The sequence below is a fragment of the Mytilus edulis genome, chromosome 9 (assembly GCF_963676685.1).
Source record: "Mytilus edulis chromosome 9, xbMytEdul2.2, whole genome shotgun sequence".
Lineage (NCBI taxonomy): Eukaryota > Metazoa > Mollusca > Bivalvia > Mytilida > Mytilidae > Mytilus > Mytilus edulis.
Genome location: NC_092352.1, coordinates 60,053,181 through 60,072,118, shown reverse-complemented (window position 1 = coordinate 60,072,118; position 18,938 = coordinate 60,053,181). Strand labels below are relative to the sequence as shown.

General features: G+C 32.6%; 1 protein-coding gene across 1 annotated transcript in view; it reads left to right on the top strand.

Moving 5' to 3' along the window:
* The first annotated feature begins 655 nt into the window (after positions 1-655).
* Positions 656-18,938, top strand: part of LOC139488695 (ERI1 exoribonuclease 2-like) — a 62,775-nt gene continuing 44,492 nt past the window's right edge. The window contains exons 1-5 of the mRNA XM_071274508.1: positions 656-753; positions 3,404-3,465; positions 3,838-3,918; positions 10,992-11,119; positions 12,661-12,811. Of these exons, the coding sequence (XP_071130609.1) occupies positions 728-753; positions 3,404-3,465; positions 3,838-3,918; positions 10,992-11,119; positions 12,661-12,811 (448 nt within the window). The 5' untranslated portion in view covers positions 656-727. The remainder of the gene's footprint in view (positions 754-3,403; positions 3,466-3,837; positions 3,919-10,991; positions 11,120-12,660; positions 12,812-18,938) is intronic.

Here is an 18,938-nt window from a genome sequence, read left to right as displayed (position 1 = left end):
AATATTTTAATAAAAAAATAACAAAAAACTTAAATTTCAAAAAGCGAAGTAATCAAAACAACGTTCAGTTTAGTATTTTAAAAGTTTGCCTAAATAATTCAAACTTTTAGATTTTAAAATAAAGTTTATAATTTTAAAATTTTGTTTCTGGGGCGGATCCAGCCATTTTAAAAAGGGGGGATTCCTAACCCAGGACAAAGGGGGGTTCCAATTGCATGTCCCCATTCAAATGCATTGATCGTCCCAAAAAAAAGGGGGGGTTCCAACCCCCGGAACCCCCCCTCTGGATCCGCGCCTGTGTTTATATAGTCAAGGACATATAACTAACATATCTAATATACGTCCTTGCTTTAGTGAAATTTTCAAAATAATAAAAAAAAAAATGAAATTTTTATATTTTAAAACTTTGATATTAAAAAAAAATCCTAAAACCTAAAATTTTAAAACTTTTTGATGAATTTTAAACTGATAAGTGTTTCACGGACAGGACAGCAACTTTTCGCTTAATTGAAATCTTATTATTCTCGTAATCTCAAGTTGAGAGAAATTTGAAACTCATTTATTATTTTAATAGAATACATTAACTTGTTTCTATTGAGAAAATTGGGTAGTCCGAATCATTTAGGTCGAGAGAACGTTATTTTCAAACACTGACATGACATTGATGGGCACATTGCTGTAAGCGTACAAAAGACAAAGATTATCAGCGGCAATTTCAAAACAAAGCATGAAAACAACTAAACAACTTGCAAGGTTGAAAAATAATTGATTTCTTTTTCAAATCATTCAAAACTATGAGATAAAGTTACTACTTTTATATAACAAAACAATTTAACACCCACAACAAAGTGTAAATTATAGGAGACATCTGTCATGTCTTTGGCCGGGTGGACTCAAATAGTCGTATAAATTTAAATAGCAGTCTACCAGTCATTATAAAAATCACCATAAAGTATATTAATGATTGTCTTTTATTAAGAACATCTGTATAACTTTTTTTTAATATGCAACCTAATTTTTGTTTGGGTTCTTTTTTTAATTGTTCATGAACATTAACAATGTGTTAACTGTTGATATTTATAGCATTTTTCTTCTTCGCTATGAATACCACTGTCACTCTAATATAATTATAATCAATTTGACTATTGTCTGTTTATTGTCTTAATTTTGTATGCCATAACCATTTAATGTAAATGTGTTTGTGCGAATAAAATTTTGTCTATTGTCTATATATATATTGTCTATAAATTTTTTGTATGTTTGATCCTTAAAAAAACGTTGGCCTTGTCCTTGATAGTACAAGATTGGATAATGAAAACTTAAATTGTTTGTATCTTTCTGTATGGGTACATTACCCAGGTCAAGAATTTTTGGTAGAAATATGTTCACTGAAAGAACTCGTGGGTTAGTCCAGCGTTAGCGGGGTGTCATATTAAAATAAATTCTTGCCAAATCGATACCCTGTTACAGTGTATAGTCAAATCGACATCTGATGTTCTCATTTCGGCACCCATGTTGAATATACTTTAATATCTTTTTTTGTGAAAAAATAGATCCTGTTTATCCGTATTTTATAAATTAACAGGTTTGGAACAAACCCTCTATACAGTGTTTATGCATTTATAGAGGGATAATAGTTCTATAGAGGGATAAAATTATCTCTCTATAGAGGGATATTTTTGTTTTAGACTGGATTTAAAGCAGAGTATGGCATATTGGCATTCTCTACTTATTAAGGCAGTAACCTGCAACATTTGATGCACCAATTGATGTACTTAGTTAAATATGCACATGACCAGTTTACTGCTAAACTGACTGAATATACAAACTATTGTTCACCATGATTGAGGCCGGCAAACTATACCCTCTATACATGCTATAAAAGTATAAACACCATGTAGAGGGTTTGTTCCCAACATGATAAATGGACTTAGTTTTTCTGCCAGTTAACTATACATTCACTCTGTCATGTGTGTGGTTTAATTTTTAAATATATTTATAACTTTCTTAAAATATCCGGGATTTCTACAAAACTTGAACAGAAGCTTGTTTATCATGTTTATGATCAAAAGCTTGTATCTACATGTAGAAGAAAATTATGTAAAAAAATATTTCCTGTTTTTCTGTATACATGTACATTACTTATATTAACCTTTATTTAATACATTCATAAACCATCTTGGATTTTTATCAAACTCGGACAGAAGCTTCTTACAATCAAAAAATAGTCTTAGAGAAAAAGTTCATATGATTGTAAAGTATTCTTATACATGTTATAGGCTTGAGATGACAATTCTTTATAAACAATTCAAAAAGATAAGGCCAATGGCCTATTTTATGATTTATATTAAAAGCAATTATGGAAGACAGAAACCACTGGATTAGAGGCTTCTGAGTTTGGACAAAAGCCATGTTATATATGCATGATATGTGTACATTTGTATACCTGTATGTATTTATGTTCATTCAATTAGAATTGATGATGTGCAGTCAGGGGACTTACTTAAATAAGTGATTTTCTAAATCACTGATTCAAGTAACATTATTTCCATAAACATGATAAAGGTTGGAAGTTAGAGTTGTCTTTCTTTAATAATCACCTATATATTTAAGTAGTACAAATTAATCACTTGAAGAAGTGATTTAATTTTATTGTAGCTTTAAATATAGAATACTAATGATCCAGGGACTAATTATGTTTCTAAAATTACCAGAACCAACATCTGTGTTGATAGGATGACCAGGTCATTTCAGGTGATGACCTTGTACTGAATCTAGGATAATGACATAAAAATCACTTGTTTAAGTATCAAACCTCAATTTCCTTCCCAAAAAATCACTTCTTTAAGTATCATTCTTTTAATAACCCCACTAATTTCAACACCCCCGAACAGTGAAATTTTTATCGTGAACAGTAGAATTTTATTACATAATCTGAAAGATGAAACATTGAACTTCACAGGAAAAATACTCCCACTGCTGGGAAAAATCTTTTAAGAAAGTATCAGTTCATTATGTAAAGCCATTATTATAGCATTTTTTCAACTAAAATAGAATTTTCAGCTGAATGATAGCATCAAAGGCATAAACCTTGCTACTTAAAAGAAGCAAAAAGTTCATTTTTTTTTTTAATTTTACTATTAATTAAAAGATATTATTTAAACCTATGTGTTTAAAATTTTGAAAAAACTACATAATCCTAATTTGTGACAAAACCTCGAATTTCAGTAAGTCCCCTGACTGATGTGTGTTCCTTGTTAAATTCATATACACATGACATGTTAACATGAAAACCTTTGTCTACCATGAGAGGCAAATAACTTATTCAACTGTCAGACCATTGCCAAATTATATAATAATCATGTTTAGGAAGTTCTATATTTTATCTTATTTTATTTTGCAGAGAATTAGGATTACTACGAAAAAGAAGTATAAATTCCAGTACCAGTAGGAAACCATCAACAGGTAAGAATACAATTGGCTGTTTCAGAATCTAATTCATCCTGGGTACTGTAATGTTTTCAAAAGTGTACAAAACATCATGATTGGTTAAAATGTCTTTAACAATGGAAATTCAACGGATGAAGTGACGTTATTTTCATTTTGGGGTACAAACAAAGAAATTACCCAAATTCAAGTTTTTGTGAAATTTTTATTTTTTTGTCAAACATGTCAAAGGGTCAAAGTAAATATTTTGTCATAATTTATGAAAATTTCTAGCTTGTCCACTCTGCCCACCCATAGGAGTGGGCATGCAATTTCTTTTGTTTAAATGTTTCTATCATGTCTATTATGATTTGTAATAACCATTATTTTTCTATTTTTTCATGTTTTTAGACCAAACATTTCCATATTTAGTGGTATTGGATTTTGAATCAACATGTTGGCAAGATGGTAAATTTAGAACTCAGGAAATCAGTAAGTAAACATCTGGTAAACTGCATTAATTAGTATGGCGTTCATTATCACTGAACTAGTATATATTTGTTTAGGGGCCAGTTGAAGGACGCCTCAGGGTGCGTGAATTTCTCGCTACATTGAAGACCTGTTGGTGACCTTCTGCTGCTGTTTTTTTCTATGGTCGGGTTGTTGTCTCTTTGGCACATTCCCCATTTCCATTCTCAATTTTATTAAAACTATAGTTTTAAAAATAATAATAAACATCAACGATTTATCAAAATTTAATTTGTGGAAAACAAAGAAAACCACTCAAAGGCGTGTCCAAGAGGACATCTAAGTGAACTGTGCATTAAATCAATAGTTTTACGAATACGGTTATTAAAAACATGAACCAAAAAATTATCAAAATTAAATAATTTACGGCAAACAAAGAAAACCACTCAAAGGCATGTGCATGACCCATGAGGACATCTAAGTGAACTGTGCATTAAAACAAGTTTTACAAATAATTAAAAACATCAACCAAGAACTTATCAAAATTTAATTTGTGGAAAACAAAGAAAACCTCTCAAAGGCGTGTGCATGAGGACATCTAAGTGAACTGTGCATTAAATCAATAGTTTTACGAATACGGTAATTAAAAACATGAACCAAAAAATTATCAAAATTAAATTTACTGCAAACAAAGAAAAGCACTCAAAGGCGCATGCATGAGGACAACTAACAGCATTCAAGCAATGGTGACAACTTACTTGTTACATACATGTAGTAAGCAAAATGAAGTACAAATAATGTACCTACATGTATGCAATTTATTCTTTGGCCACAACAGCATGCATTCTGAATGAATGAGTCATGATACATCAGTGAGCTCTCATATAGGAAAAAAACAATTTGAAAAATAGTTTATATGAAATTTAAATTATAATTTATGTCAAATTGACTATTCTGACTTTTGGACTATAAAATGCTTGGAATATTTATCTATTCAGATTGTTGGGTTATTTTACAAATATGCCTTGTATTTCCTTCAAACATGTCAAAAGAGCTGTAGTAATGTTGCGATGTTTCTTATAAACAGCTTATGTCTTGCGTCATGATATTTGCTTTGAAGAAATAAAAGAGCTATAGTTATACTTAGTATTTATTTTATTAGGCTAAAGTTCTACTTTATAGTCTATAGACCTGTAGTTATGCTTTATTTTTCCTATAAAAATATATAGAACTACTTTATAAGTGCTTGCTAATGATATTTTTTATACATTTGTACATCAACTATATATATATATATATAGCTATTCAGTCTTTTTGTCTATAATTATGCTTGGTACATGGAGCTTATCAGGGGCGTATCTAGGATTTTTATAAGGGGGGGGGGGGCGAAATTTTAAAGGGACCTCTTTGGGGCTAAAAAACATAAAATAAGTGTAAAATGCACATTTTAAACAGTTCCTAATTTGGGCATGTATATTTTATAGTTGCTGTATAAAGTGTAAGGGTTGGACATTTTTGATGCTGTATTCTCCCCCATAAAATGATAGTATGGATTCAAAGCTATGTACTGCTATATTACATGTGGGACTTGTCAGTAAAAATAGACATGGAAAATTATCGTTTGTTGTATGTTAGAATAACCTCACAGATTACAGGTTTCTTGTTGTAAACCAGATATAGGCCGGGCTATTCAATGAAATATACAATGCGATCGACACGATTTAAGAAAGACAAACAAGCAATTTTTATCCAAATGTTTGGTTGATATGTTTCACCCAACAAAAGGTGTAAGTTCGGTAAGGGCCATATTTAGCCCCAATTATAAAGTTCATAGTTACAAGACAATAAATGTTTTAAGTTGCCTTAAATACATGTGAGAAAGTTAAACAGAACTGTATTTCTCAAAGTTTAATTCTAACAAGTGGATTTTTTACATCCCAAAAAGGTCAAGATAAGGGATTTTGGTGAAATTTGACAAAATCAGCTGGATTTCAACCAAATTAAGGACCAGTAAACATTGAGCGCAGGCGTCGACAAACTTAATATTGAAATGTCTTCACAAACATTATTTAAAAAGATCTTTGTTGTCGACGTTTGCGCTCTATGTTTCCTGTCCAATAATCTATGGAGATTTACCCATTTTCATTGATTTTTTCGTGAAAAATCAATGAGTACAACTTGTGACGTTATAATGAAACACACAAATGTAAATTGTTCAACAGAATGGCTTATTTCCTATCAAGTCACTGTGTAATCAATAAATCCGAATTTGAAATTTACGCTAAAATAGGGGGCCATTTTAGACCTTACCAAACAAACTCCTTAAGGGAAGTGAGGGGTTCTAAATTAAGAAAAGGCTACGAATGAGTCAAAAATGACAACGAGTTTATAACTGACGGTCGACAAATGGATACATAAAGGAAACACCCAGCAGCCGGTTACAGGCCACAGACCACAATTAATTCGTCTATCATTTCTTTATAACATTTTGCATCATTAAAAAAATTTCACCATGCTCTTTTGTCAAATTTTGTGTGTGTGTAATGTATAGTCCTAGTCAAAATATATATTTAAAATTCAGAAAGATTGAACCAATCACTTTTACAAATTTAGCCAATACACATCCATAATCCTATTGACAAGTCAAGAGATGTTCCGAAAACTGTAAATATTACCTTTTTGCACTTGGCCTAATCACTCATTCCATATCAAAATCAGTTTAAATACAACATCCAAAAATTTATTTCACCTCTCTTTTTTCATTTCCATCCAAAAAAAATTAAGAAATGAGTGAGGAAGGGAAAGAAAAAAAATTAAGGAAAAATACACTTTAATTAAAAGGAACTATATTCGTGGACAACGAAAAGTGGGGTCATTAATTGTGGTCTTGGGCCTATAAGGGGCCTAAAACTTGACATGATTTAAGCTTAGTATATTGTTAATCAGTTTACAAAGTTTCAAAGCCATATGATACCAAATAAAAAAAAATGTGGCATTTTTTATATCTGAATTTTGGGTACTGAATTATGGCGTTGAATTAGAAGAATTTCAACTATTAAACTTGTGCTTCTAAAAACCAAACGATACCAAAACTAACACTTTTTAATGTCTCTATGTATAAGTTAACATCTATTTAAAGCAACAGAAAGCATACTTCATGTATCAGACTTATGAAAAATGGCCAGAAGTTAATTTTACATGAGCCTGTGCCAAAAAATAGAGGTTTTCAAATAAAGTGAGGCCTTATATCAAATGTAATATTTTTCACTTAATACCACAATTTTCTGAAGTTGCTAATTTATCAAAAACTCTTTAACATGTTATAAATGTACTTTTAATGGAAATATAAGTTTCAAATAGCATAACACATGTGGATAAAATGGTCTTTAGCAATGTCATGCTTAAAAAAACTGGGTTGTCAATTTAGGCCGTTCCCCACCAGGGGTTAAAAATTCCACTAGCCCGACGCCCGGGACTAGATCAATTACGCCTTGGGCAGTTAAAATGTGTAACCCGATATGCCCGACGGACTAGTAACACAAAATTCTTGACGTTTCCAATATAGAAAGTGGAAAATCCCTTCATCACTATTCTATGTTAGCCAATCCGATTCAATTATGTCATCCGGGATTCCAAGAATTTGAACTGGTTTGTACAGGTCCTGTTGTACATATTTTAAAAATAGAAAAACAACTCTGGCTGCTCGGTATCGTATGTTGATTGCAATTCTAGTACTTTAAATATTGATTTCTCATACCATGGCCTGGGGTATTGTACATTGCTGATGCCGAGATTTTCAATTAACGGTATTTTGGGGTATGATGTATTGATCGGTATTGACCTGTCTTGTCGCACAGCTCTTGAGCACGAAACCATGCAACAAAATATTTCTTAATATTTTAATACGGGAACCCCAGGAACTTTATCCATTTCAAAACAAAAAACTGTAGATGAAGGGGGTAATGAGACTGACAATTCATCCCCCCAAAAAATGCCAAATACGACCGGGAAAAGTGGAAATGTTTTTCATGATAGTGTCTAATAATTAACGGTACCAATTTTGTTGCACCAGATGCGCATTTCGACAATACATGTCTCTTCAGTGATGCTCGTGGCCAAAATATTTGAAATCCAAAGCTTATATAAAAGATGAAGAGCTATAATCCAAAAGGTCCAAAAAGTATAGCCAAATCCGTGAAAGGAATCAGATCTTTGCATGAGGGAGATACATTCCTTAATTTTTAATAATTTATAATATTTTGTAACAGCAAATTTTAATAACACAAAAAATTCGTATGTTCATGCCAGTAACGAAGTACTGGCTACTGGGCTGGTGATACCCTCGGGGACTAATAGTCCACCAGCAGAGGCATCGACCCAGTGGTAGTAATAAAATTAACGGTACCAATTTTGTTGCACCAGATGCGCATTTCGACAATACATGTCTCTTCGGTGATGCTCGTGGCCAAATTATTTGAAATCCAAAGCTTATATAAAAGATGAAGAGCTATAATCCAAAAGGTCCAAAAAGTAAGACAGGAAGCCTGCCAAGTCTTTATCGCGAGATTCACACATTTTCATGCTAATTTGGAAGCATTTGCCTTTGATCTATTGTTTTGTATTTGATCTTTACAATTTGGCCAAAAACTCACGCATTTACCATATTTACTACCTGTAAAAAAAGTTGACAGAACTAGGACACAATGATTCCTCTGGCAAGGTTGGCTGTTGGTGATGAAAAAAACAGACGATGCTCTGTAAAAATTGCCGTTAATTGCCCCAAGCACGCAAATAAAAAGTCTGCTTTGAATGTGGGAACAACTAAATTAGGTTAAGCACCAACAGAATAAATAGCAGATTAACAAAAAATATGAAATACAGTGTATAACATGTATAATGTCTTCTTCAAAACAAAGGACACACATTTTGTATTAGGCAGCAAACTCTTGATTTTTACGGCATACTAGGGCTAGCAGGTCAGTTTTGATGGACTAGCAGTTCTTCCAACAGGGCTAGTGAAATCCTGCTGCCAACAAGTCTTGGGCTAGTTAGCTGTTACAAAAATTTTTAACCCCTGCCCACATTTGCAAATTAAAAAGCATATAAATGATATGGGAGAATGAGATATGCTTCTTTTTGCTTAAATCTGTGCTTAGATATGATAAAACATGGAGCCTGGATGTAACAGGACTGTCACTTTCAACTATATATGTAGACAGTATGGTCTGATGCAAAGTTTATTAACTTTACTGTTTAAAACCTGAATGAAATTTCAGCCTCAAGAGGCCAATATTTTAACCACTAGCTATCCAACAGAAGAAAATAAAGGTAGTCTGTGAAACAGAAATGATTAAACAACCAGTAATAAGTGTTTTTGATATAGATTCAGTGCAATCTGTTTAGGAATAAAACTTTAAAGTGCATAGAACTTCACATTTTACCTTCTGCGTATACTGACTGTTAGACTTAGACTATTAAAACAGCACATTTTGCACTCTTTTTATGTTTTTATCTACTTTTTATGTTGTTCAGAGTTCACAAATGAGTAAAACAACCGAAATAAATACCACAAACACAAATAGATATCAGAAAAAACCTGTCCGAGAGAAATTAAGTATGCTGTGTTTGCAAAAATATTGAAAAAAGTGAAAAAGCTACTTTTTGGGCATTTAACCTGAAAAGTGACTTTTTCACAAAATTTCTATCAAATGAAAGTGAAAATCATTTCTTCTCATGTAGTTTGACAAATTTATACCAATAGATCATTCAGAGAAGATGTCAAAGAAAAAATTCAAAATTTGCTGAAATGCACTTCTTAGGCCACAGACCACAATTAATTCCTCTATCATTTCTTTATAACATTTTGCATCATTAAAAAAATTTCACCATGCACTTTTGTCAAATTTTTTGTGTGTGTAATGTATAGTTCTAGTCAAAATATATATTTAAAATTCAGAAAGATTGAACCAATCACTTTTACAAATTTAGCCAATACACATCCATACCCCTATTGACAAGTCAAGAGATGTTCCGAAAACTGTAAATATTACCTTTTTGCACTTGGCCTAATCACTCATTCCATATCAAACAAAAATACACTTTAATTAAAAGGAACTATATTCGTGGACAACGAAAAGTGGGGTCATTAATTGTCGTCTTGGGCCTGCAGTTTGGTCTTAAAAAAAGTATTTTATATATCAGTTTGGCGAAACATACATTCCAGTCACACATGCAAACCCCCGCCCAAAAAAAATATGCCTGTTTTTTTATTCATCATGTTTATTTAATGCTAAATAATTCTGTTGGAAATTTTCGTTTCTTATAGCAAAAAAGTGGACAAGATTATTGTTTTCAATCCAGATACGGCCAGAATTTTTGTTTTAAAAAGCAAAACCCAGAGTCAGATTATTTCTTTCAAATATCTCAGACTGCCATCTCAAACAAATGGTTCGTACCTTAGACTTTAAATCTATCTAGAACTTTTTATCATGAAAGTGTAATAGAGTACAACTTTCTGTCTCATGGATTTTGAAATAGAAGTCAATACGTTTTTTCTCAATCCTGTTTCGCTTCGAAGATATGATTTTCATCCTCAGTCTATCCATGTGTTACTGTAATTCGAATTTCAAAATGACAAAGTGACGTTTTTACGGCAAACTGGTCAACTCCACCATGTAGCGAATCACATGAGTTTGACATAATCAGTAAATACCAGCAAAAAATATCATTGTAAGTAAAGAATTGTCGCATAAAAAATAAATACACAGGAAATGGCAAAGTTCTTGAAATCTTGTCTGATTAATCAGTTTATAAAAATAAAAAAATAAAAAAAGTCCAAGCAAAGGCGGGGGCTAATGCCCTCTACACCCCCCTCTGGATCCACCACTGCTTATAAAGTTATGCTTGGTATTTCCTTTACATAATATTGAACTTTTGTTATGTTTGGTATTTCCTATTTAGAGCTATTATGTTTAGTATATATGCTTGGTATTTTTTTTTTTTTATATAAATAACTGTCATGTGACTGCAAAACTATGGTTGATATTCATGATATTACCTATCAACAACTGTAGCCATCTATGCTTGGTATTTTTCAGTCGAGTTTCCTGCAGTATTACTGAACACTTCCACAGGAAAGATAGAAAGTGAATTTCAGTTTTATGTACAACCACAAGAGTCACCAAACCTTAGTGAATTCTGTAAACAGCTGACAGGTATAACACAGGTATGTCTTAACTAGGTTCCAGGATGGCTGACTTAGAGACTAACAACCAGGGGGTCTAGGTGGAGGTCACAATTAGATTTACAGATCACACCATGCTGTCCAATCACATTCTTTGGTCACACTAATCATTGGCAGTACAAAACAAAAACCCTACAGCTTAAAATATTAAACAGATATGATATAGAGTTTTACTTTGTATTTAAGTATTTTCACAACTTAAAAATCGTAAAAGTTTTATACAGGAAATCCTTGTTTAGGTGGAGAGGGCTTACATAGGCTATGCCTGTTGCCCAATCCAATTCAATTTATTAGAATAAAATATTGTTTAAAATAAACTTGCAGGTCTTTGTTTGATTTAGTTGTATGTTTTTGGGTTTTTTTTTACATCACATTTTATCAAGTTGTACTAAAAATTATTATCATACTTGACTTTTTATACTAATGTATGCAATGTATATGTTTGCATTTTGTTTGATTTCTCATGATGAGGGCCTCAGGGAAGATTAGTTATATAGCTAACTGTGTAACCCTCTTAAAATAAAGTATTGTTGTTGTTGTTGTTTAGATTATTTTGTTTGGTTGTACATCATTATGTATATATATATCTAAATTTTCTATGATTGGATGTAAGAAGATGTGGTATGAGTACCAATGAGACAACTCTCCATCCAAGTCACAATTTGTAATTTTAACTAAACCATTATAGGTAAAAGTACGGTCTTTAACTTAGAGCCTTGGCTCACACCAAACGCAAGCTATGAAAGGCCCCAAAACCATTCAAACCATAATCTCTATAAAAAACGAGATACACTTATGAACCACGTCAACAAACAACAACTACTGAACATCAGATTCGAATTCTTGACTAAGTGCAAACAAATGCAATATATATGGAAGTTTTTAACGACCTTGACTGGCTATATAGCCCTTGCACGGTCAGAGCCAACAAATGCAGCTGGTTTAAAAGTTTTAATACGTATCAATCTTTGCCCTTATCTGAAACAATAGTGGAACATTACAACATAAAAAAGACACACTGTATGTTTACACAATTTTGGCTGCTAGATTCCAATGATTGTCATGTTAATCAATTATGCCTGATTGTGTAGCTCACAGAATTTGTCAATATAACCGAACAATATCCAACAATCATATAAGTGGGAGGTTTATAGTTTTAAAAAAGTTTGACCGCTTGGATTTAATTTTAGATTGGAACAAACCTCTCATTGTTGTTAAATAGCGTCTGTCACAGTATCCAAGGTAAACGATCTGTGTACACAGATGCTTGAAATTAAGGGCCGTAATAAAATGCATCAATGACACCAAGTGTATGTGTACGAGTTATTCCCCTTACCCCAGGTCTACCACCTTAAGATAGCTATTAAACCAGGTTTAACCCTCCATTTACCACCTTGAAAATGTCTGTGTCAGGATAATGAAGAATTTGGCAAAACAAATGTTCGGTTTTGTCAGTTTATATAAACATACTCTTTTTGAATTTACCATTGAATTTGTTATTTTTGATATTTTATATTTTACAGGATCAGGTAGACAATGGTATTCCATTAAATCTATGTGTCAGGAAATTTGTGCGCTGGTTGGACTCTCTTAAAGAGAAAAAAGGTGTGGTGTTTACCCAACCATCAACAGAAACAGAAAAATGTTACCTAGCAACAATAGTCACATGGTCAGGTAAGAAAGATGATTTGTTTACACAACTATCAAAGTGAATAATACAGCTGTTATTTAACATCAATAGTTATATATATAATAAGATAGAACTTTAGACTGGAAAAAGGAAGTTGGCTTGTCATGTTTTGGGATTTTTATCAGATTTTCGGAATCCTCTGGTGTTATCCATTTGAATGCCTTAAAATAATTTGCCCGTTGACCCCCATTTTTCTATTTATAAATCTTTTACATGTATAATCATGATAATGATAAGTCTTATAAAATTTTAATTGTTTTTTAATAGTTTTTGAGAACTTAAACTTGTCAATGATAAAGCTATGAAAAGTCGAGAGAATTTTTTTTCTTTGGTACCAATTTTTCATAGATTAATGAAAACTATGAATTTTTTTTAATTCGTTCTGAAATCATTGGTCAAAATAACCAATTACCACAAATGTAAAGATTTTAATGTTTAAATTGCCTTCAAGATATTGAATGCATAGACATAACTTGATAACTGCCTTCAATTAAGAATTGAATGCTTCTTTTTTGTAACTTCATTGGGGTGTAAAAGCCTTGACCGAAGTACATTTTGTATGAAGCACGGAAGTGCTTCATTTTAATAATGTGCGCACGGTCAATGATTTTACAACACTATGAAGTTACAAAAAGAAGCATTCAATACTTATAAATAATTTTTAGCTCACCTGGCCTGAAGGGCCAATTGAGCTTTTCCCATCACTTGGCGTCCACGTCGTCCGTCGTCCATCGTCCGTCGTCGTTAACTTTTACAAAAATCTTCTCCTCTGAAACTACTGGGCCAAAGGAGTATGTCGATAAGGTCCTAAAATGGCCCCCTTTTTTAGCGTAAATTTCAAATTCAGATTTATTTATCAATATCACGATAAATTATAGCTAATACATTGACTAGATAGGATATAAGCCATTTTATTGAAAATTTCACGTTTCTGCGTTTCATTATGACGTCACAAGTTGTACTCATATTGATTTTTCACGAAAAAATCAATGAAAATGGGTAAATTTCCATAGATTATTGGACAGGAAACATAGAGCGCATACGTCGACAACAAAGATCTTTTAAAATAATGTGTGTGAAGACATTTCAAATGTCTTATCTGAATATTAAGCTTGTCGACGCCTGCGCTCTATGTTTCCTGGTCCTTTATTTGGTTGAAATCCAGCTGATTTTGTCAAATTTCACAAAAATCCCTTATCTTGACCTTTTTGGGATGTAAAAATCAACGTGTTAGAATTAAACTTTGACAAAAACAGTTCTGTTTAACTTTCTCACATGTCTTTAAGGCAACATAAAGCATTAATTGTCTTGTAACGATGAACTTTATAATTGGGGCCAAATATGGCCCTTACCGAACTTACTCCTTTAACCAAACTTGGTCACAATCATCATTGGGGTATCTAGTTTAAAAAATGTGTCCGATGACCGGCCATCCAACCAAGATGGCCGCCACGGCTAAATATAGAACATAGGGGTAAAATGCAGTTTTTATGCCCCACCTACGATAGTAGAGGGGCATTATGTTTTCTGGTCTGTGGCTCCGTTCGTTCGTTCGTCCTGCTTCAGGTTAAAGTTTTTGGTCAAGGTAGTTTTTGATGAAGCTGAAGTCCAATCAACTTATAAATTGGTACACTTGTTGCTTATGATATGATCTTTCTAATTTTAAAGCCAAATTATACTTTTGACCCCAATTTCACGGTCCATTGGACATAGAAAATGAAAGAGGGAGTTTCAGGTTAAAGTTTTTGGTCAAGGTAGTTTTTGATGAAGCTGAAGTCCAATCAACTTATGACTTGGTACACTTGTTGCTTATGATATGATCTTTCTAATTTTAAAGCCAAACTAGACTTTTGACCCCAATTTCACGGTCCATTGAACATAGAAAATGAAAGTGGGAGTTTCAGGTTAAAGTTTTTGGTCAAGGTAGTTTTTGATGAAGCTGAAGTCCTATCAACTTGAAACTTAGTACACTTGTTGCTTATGGTATGATCTTTCTAATTTTAAAGCCAAATTAGACTTTTGACCCCAATTTCACGGTCCACTTAATATAGAAAATGAAAATGGAAGTTTCAGGTTAAAGTTTTTGGTCAAGGTAGTTTTTGGGATACGATTGCTTTCAAGCAATCTGTAGACTTATACCGGTGGCTCAGAGCAATTTCCCTCACGTCAACCGTTTTATTCTAAACATTTAGGAACATCTCTGATTCTTATGATTGTCTTGCTTTAAAAGGTAAAAACAAACAAAGGGATTGAACTTAATCAACTTTCCTATAATGTTCTTTTCATAATCTTCATGTTTGATAATTCCCTTGACTTCGATGCGTGTTTTTAACAACACGGAAAATCAGAATTAAGCAGTATTTATATTTAGTGTAGTTATAAATTTAGAAACACGTCAGGGAATTCCCAGTTTTGATAAAATGCACGAGTTCTCTGCATACCGATAAATCTATTTCTGTCATATTAGAACTGAAGTGGAGTTTTTCTTATATATATGTTACCGTTATGAAACTGATATTTGAGATTGTACTTTCATAAAGAAATTGAGAACCATCTAGGTCGTTTAATAAGCATTTGGAATATATCTTGCCACAGGGTTTGATTTGGAAATTATGCGCATGCGTATAGTTTTCTTGACTTAAAGGGGTTTTAGATTGAATGGTTGCTCTGGATTCCCCACTCAATTAATTAATTTATAACTCATGGGACCTTTTCTATGTATGTCTGCTATTGAGGGTTATTGTTGTTGCATAATTTTAAATCATATGCATCATTTAGATTAAAATAAATATATTCCACATCGTAGAACACCCCTTCAGGCGAAATGGAGTCTTCCATATTGTCGTTTCAAGTTGTCTCCCTTCCGGCAGTAACTTCCGTGAATTCTGAATATAAACAAGATGTCGAGTATTAGCTCGTTCTGTCAATAAACATCGTATTATATTAAAAACAAATGCAATTTAAACCGATAAATGTGTACGGAAAGGAGCCATGATGACTGACCCAAGGGAAATTAAATTTTAAAGAGTTAGGAATGGGGTTCCTCCTAGAATTAACGTAGGAAAAAAGGTGATAAGATACAAATTGAAATCTACATCTACATCATACGACAATAATCCATCAGCACATTGATGACTATATGTCGGTGCATCGCTAACAGACACTTAATAAAATATAATAACCAATGAGTGAAATAAAATACCTTCTCTGACATCTCTCACTCTGAGTCAGTCAGTGACTGCTGTGGAAAGTAAACTTGGTATTGATAGTACAAAAATAAAACACAATAGACCTAATTAAATTGTTCATACACTTTTATCCGGGTTTGGCTATTTTGTAACTATTTTACATGTCTGTTTGTCATTTGAATTAGTTTTGAAAATATTATCCAGCTACATGCATACATGGGTCAATGAAACAATGCCAATCATATCCCTCAGAGCAATCTGCTCTTTGATTGATAAAATTGAAGTCAAATTAACTTGAAACTTAGTACACATGTTCCCTATAGTATAATCCTTCTAATTTTAATGCCAAATTAGATTTTTACCCTATTTCACGGTCCATGGAACATGGAAAATGATTGAGTGGGGCATCCATGTACTTTGGACACATTCTTGTTGGCTTATAACTCAAAAACCAAAGCATTTAGAGCAAATCTGACATGGGGGTAAAATTGTTTATCAGGTCAAGATCTATCTGCCCTGAAATTTTCAGATTAATCTGGCAACCCGTTGTTGGGTTGCTGCCCCTGAATTGATAATTTTATGGAAATTTTGCTGTTTTTGGTTATTATCTTGATTATTATTATAGATAGAGATAAACTGTAAACAGCAATAATGTTCAGCAAAGTAAGATTTACAAATAAGTCAACATGACCCAAATGGTCAGTTGACCCCTTTAGGAGTTATTGCCCTTTATAGTCAATTTTTAACCACTTTTCGTAAATCTTAGTAATCTTTTACAAAAATCTTCTCCTCTGAAACCACTGGGCTAAATTAATCCAAACTTAACCACAATCATTTTTGGGGTATGTAGTTCAAAAAATGTGTCCAGTGACCCGGCCATCCAATCAAGATGGCCGTCACGGCTAAATATAGAACATAGGGGTAAAATGCAGTTTTTGGCTTATAACTCAAAAGTCAAAGCATTTATAGCAAATATGACGTTGGTAAAATTGTTTATCATGTCAAGATCTATCTGCCCTGAAATTTTCAGATGGATCCGATAACCGGTTGTTGGGTTGCTGCCCCTAAATTGGTAATTTTAAGGAAATTTTGCAGTTTTTAGCTCACCTGGCCGAAAGGCCAAGTGAGCTTTTCTCATCACTTGCCGTCCGGCGTCCGTCGTCGTCGTCCGTCGTCGTCGTCTTGTGTTAACTTTTACAAAAATCTTCTCCTCTGAAACTACTGGGCCAAATTTAACCAAACTTGGCCACAATCATCATTGGGGTATCTAGTTTAAAAAAATAGAACATAGGGGTAAAATGCAGTTTTTGGCATATAACTCAAAAACCAAAGCATTTAGAGCAAATCTGACATGGGTAAAATTGTTTATCAGGTCAAGATCTATCTGTCCTGAAATTTTCAGATGAATCGGATAACCCATTGTTAGGTTGCTGCCCCTGAATTGGTAATTTTAAGGAAATTTTGCTGTTTTTGGTTATTATCTTGAATAATATTATAGATAGAGATAAACTGTAAACAGCAATAATATTCAGCAAAGTAAGATCTACAAATAAGTCAAACATGACCAAAATGGTTAGCGAACCCCTTAAGGAGTTATTGTCCTTTATAGTAAATATTGAACAACTTTTCGTCATTTTTGTAACTTGTACAAAAATCTTCTTTTCTAAAACTATGGGCCAAATTTAACAAAACTTGGCCACAATCATTACTAGGGTATCTGTTTTAAAAAAGAGTCTAATGACCCCGCCTACCAACCAAAATGGCCGACATCAGTAAATACAGTAACGTGAGCAACACAGGCTCTTGAGAGCCTCTAGTTATATTTCATTTAAGAAATAATTCATGGAAGCCATAGATTGTTGGAAATTTACACATGGCATGGATAAAATTAACAAATATCACGGCCCAGGCCATGTGTAAATTTCCAACAATCTATAGCTTCCATGAATTATTTCGATTCTAATAGGACAAATATGGTCATTAAAAAAACTGAAGCTAGGGTGGGTATGCTGTGTGTGTGGCTGTTCTTTTTAATCCCTGTTAGATAAAGCTCAAATATTTTTATAAATATTTAGCTTGCGTAGGTTATTTCGTGAATAACTGCTAGAAATGTTTTTTTTTAATTCTTTAATTTCTCAAACCCAACAATTGCCATTTTTAATTTACATATTTTCTCATAAGCTTCCGTCAAATCCAAAGTTGACATTTTGTAACTAAGGAGCTGCCATGCTGACTTGCTGAAATGAGTAAATATGCGAATAATGCAATAGAATAGAAAATAAAACAAAACCTATGAACCTGAAAAATCAGTTTTAATACAATATCATACGAATTCCGATGGTTCACGTAACAGAAAACTTTCAACTTTAGCGGTTTCATTTGTATGACGTCATGTTTTGAAACGACTTAAATGCGCCAAAAAGATTAAAAGACTTTCCAGCTCTTGTACATTACTTCTTTTTATTATGCATACGAATTTGAATATAAGTTATTTCTTCTTTTTTTAATTGCACTTTTTAAAACAATAAAATCGGCAAAGGGTCTGCAAATAGGTTCCAATACATGTATATTTACCTGGGTAGTATATTGTAAAAGCCATTATGTGTATATCTATGAGTCTGCGCTAAGTATATTTTATCGAGAATTTTATTACAGTGTTGTTTACAAAGCTAAAGAAGCACGTCATATTAGAATTTTGTATTAAGTATATGATCAAGTTCATTTATGGAAAAATATAATAAATCCTATATTGGAAAAAAAATATGATTTATATCCGCGAGCCCCCCTAAGTTATTGGGATGGAACTCAGGATTATCAAACTATAATGGGAAGGCACTTTAATTACAGGAAAAGGATAATGAATCAAAAACAAGTGCAAAATGGCAATCAATAAAGAAACCCAATCTCAATGAAATGATCAAAA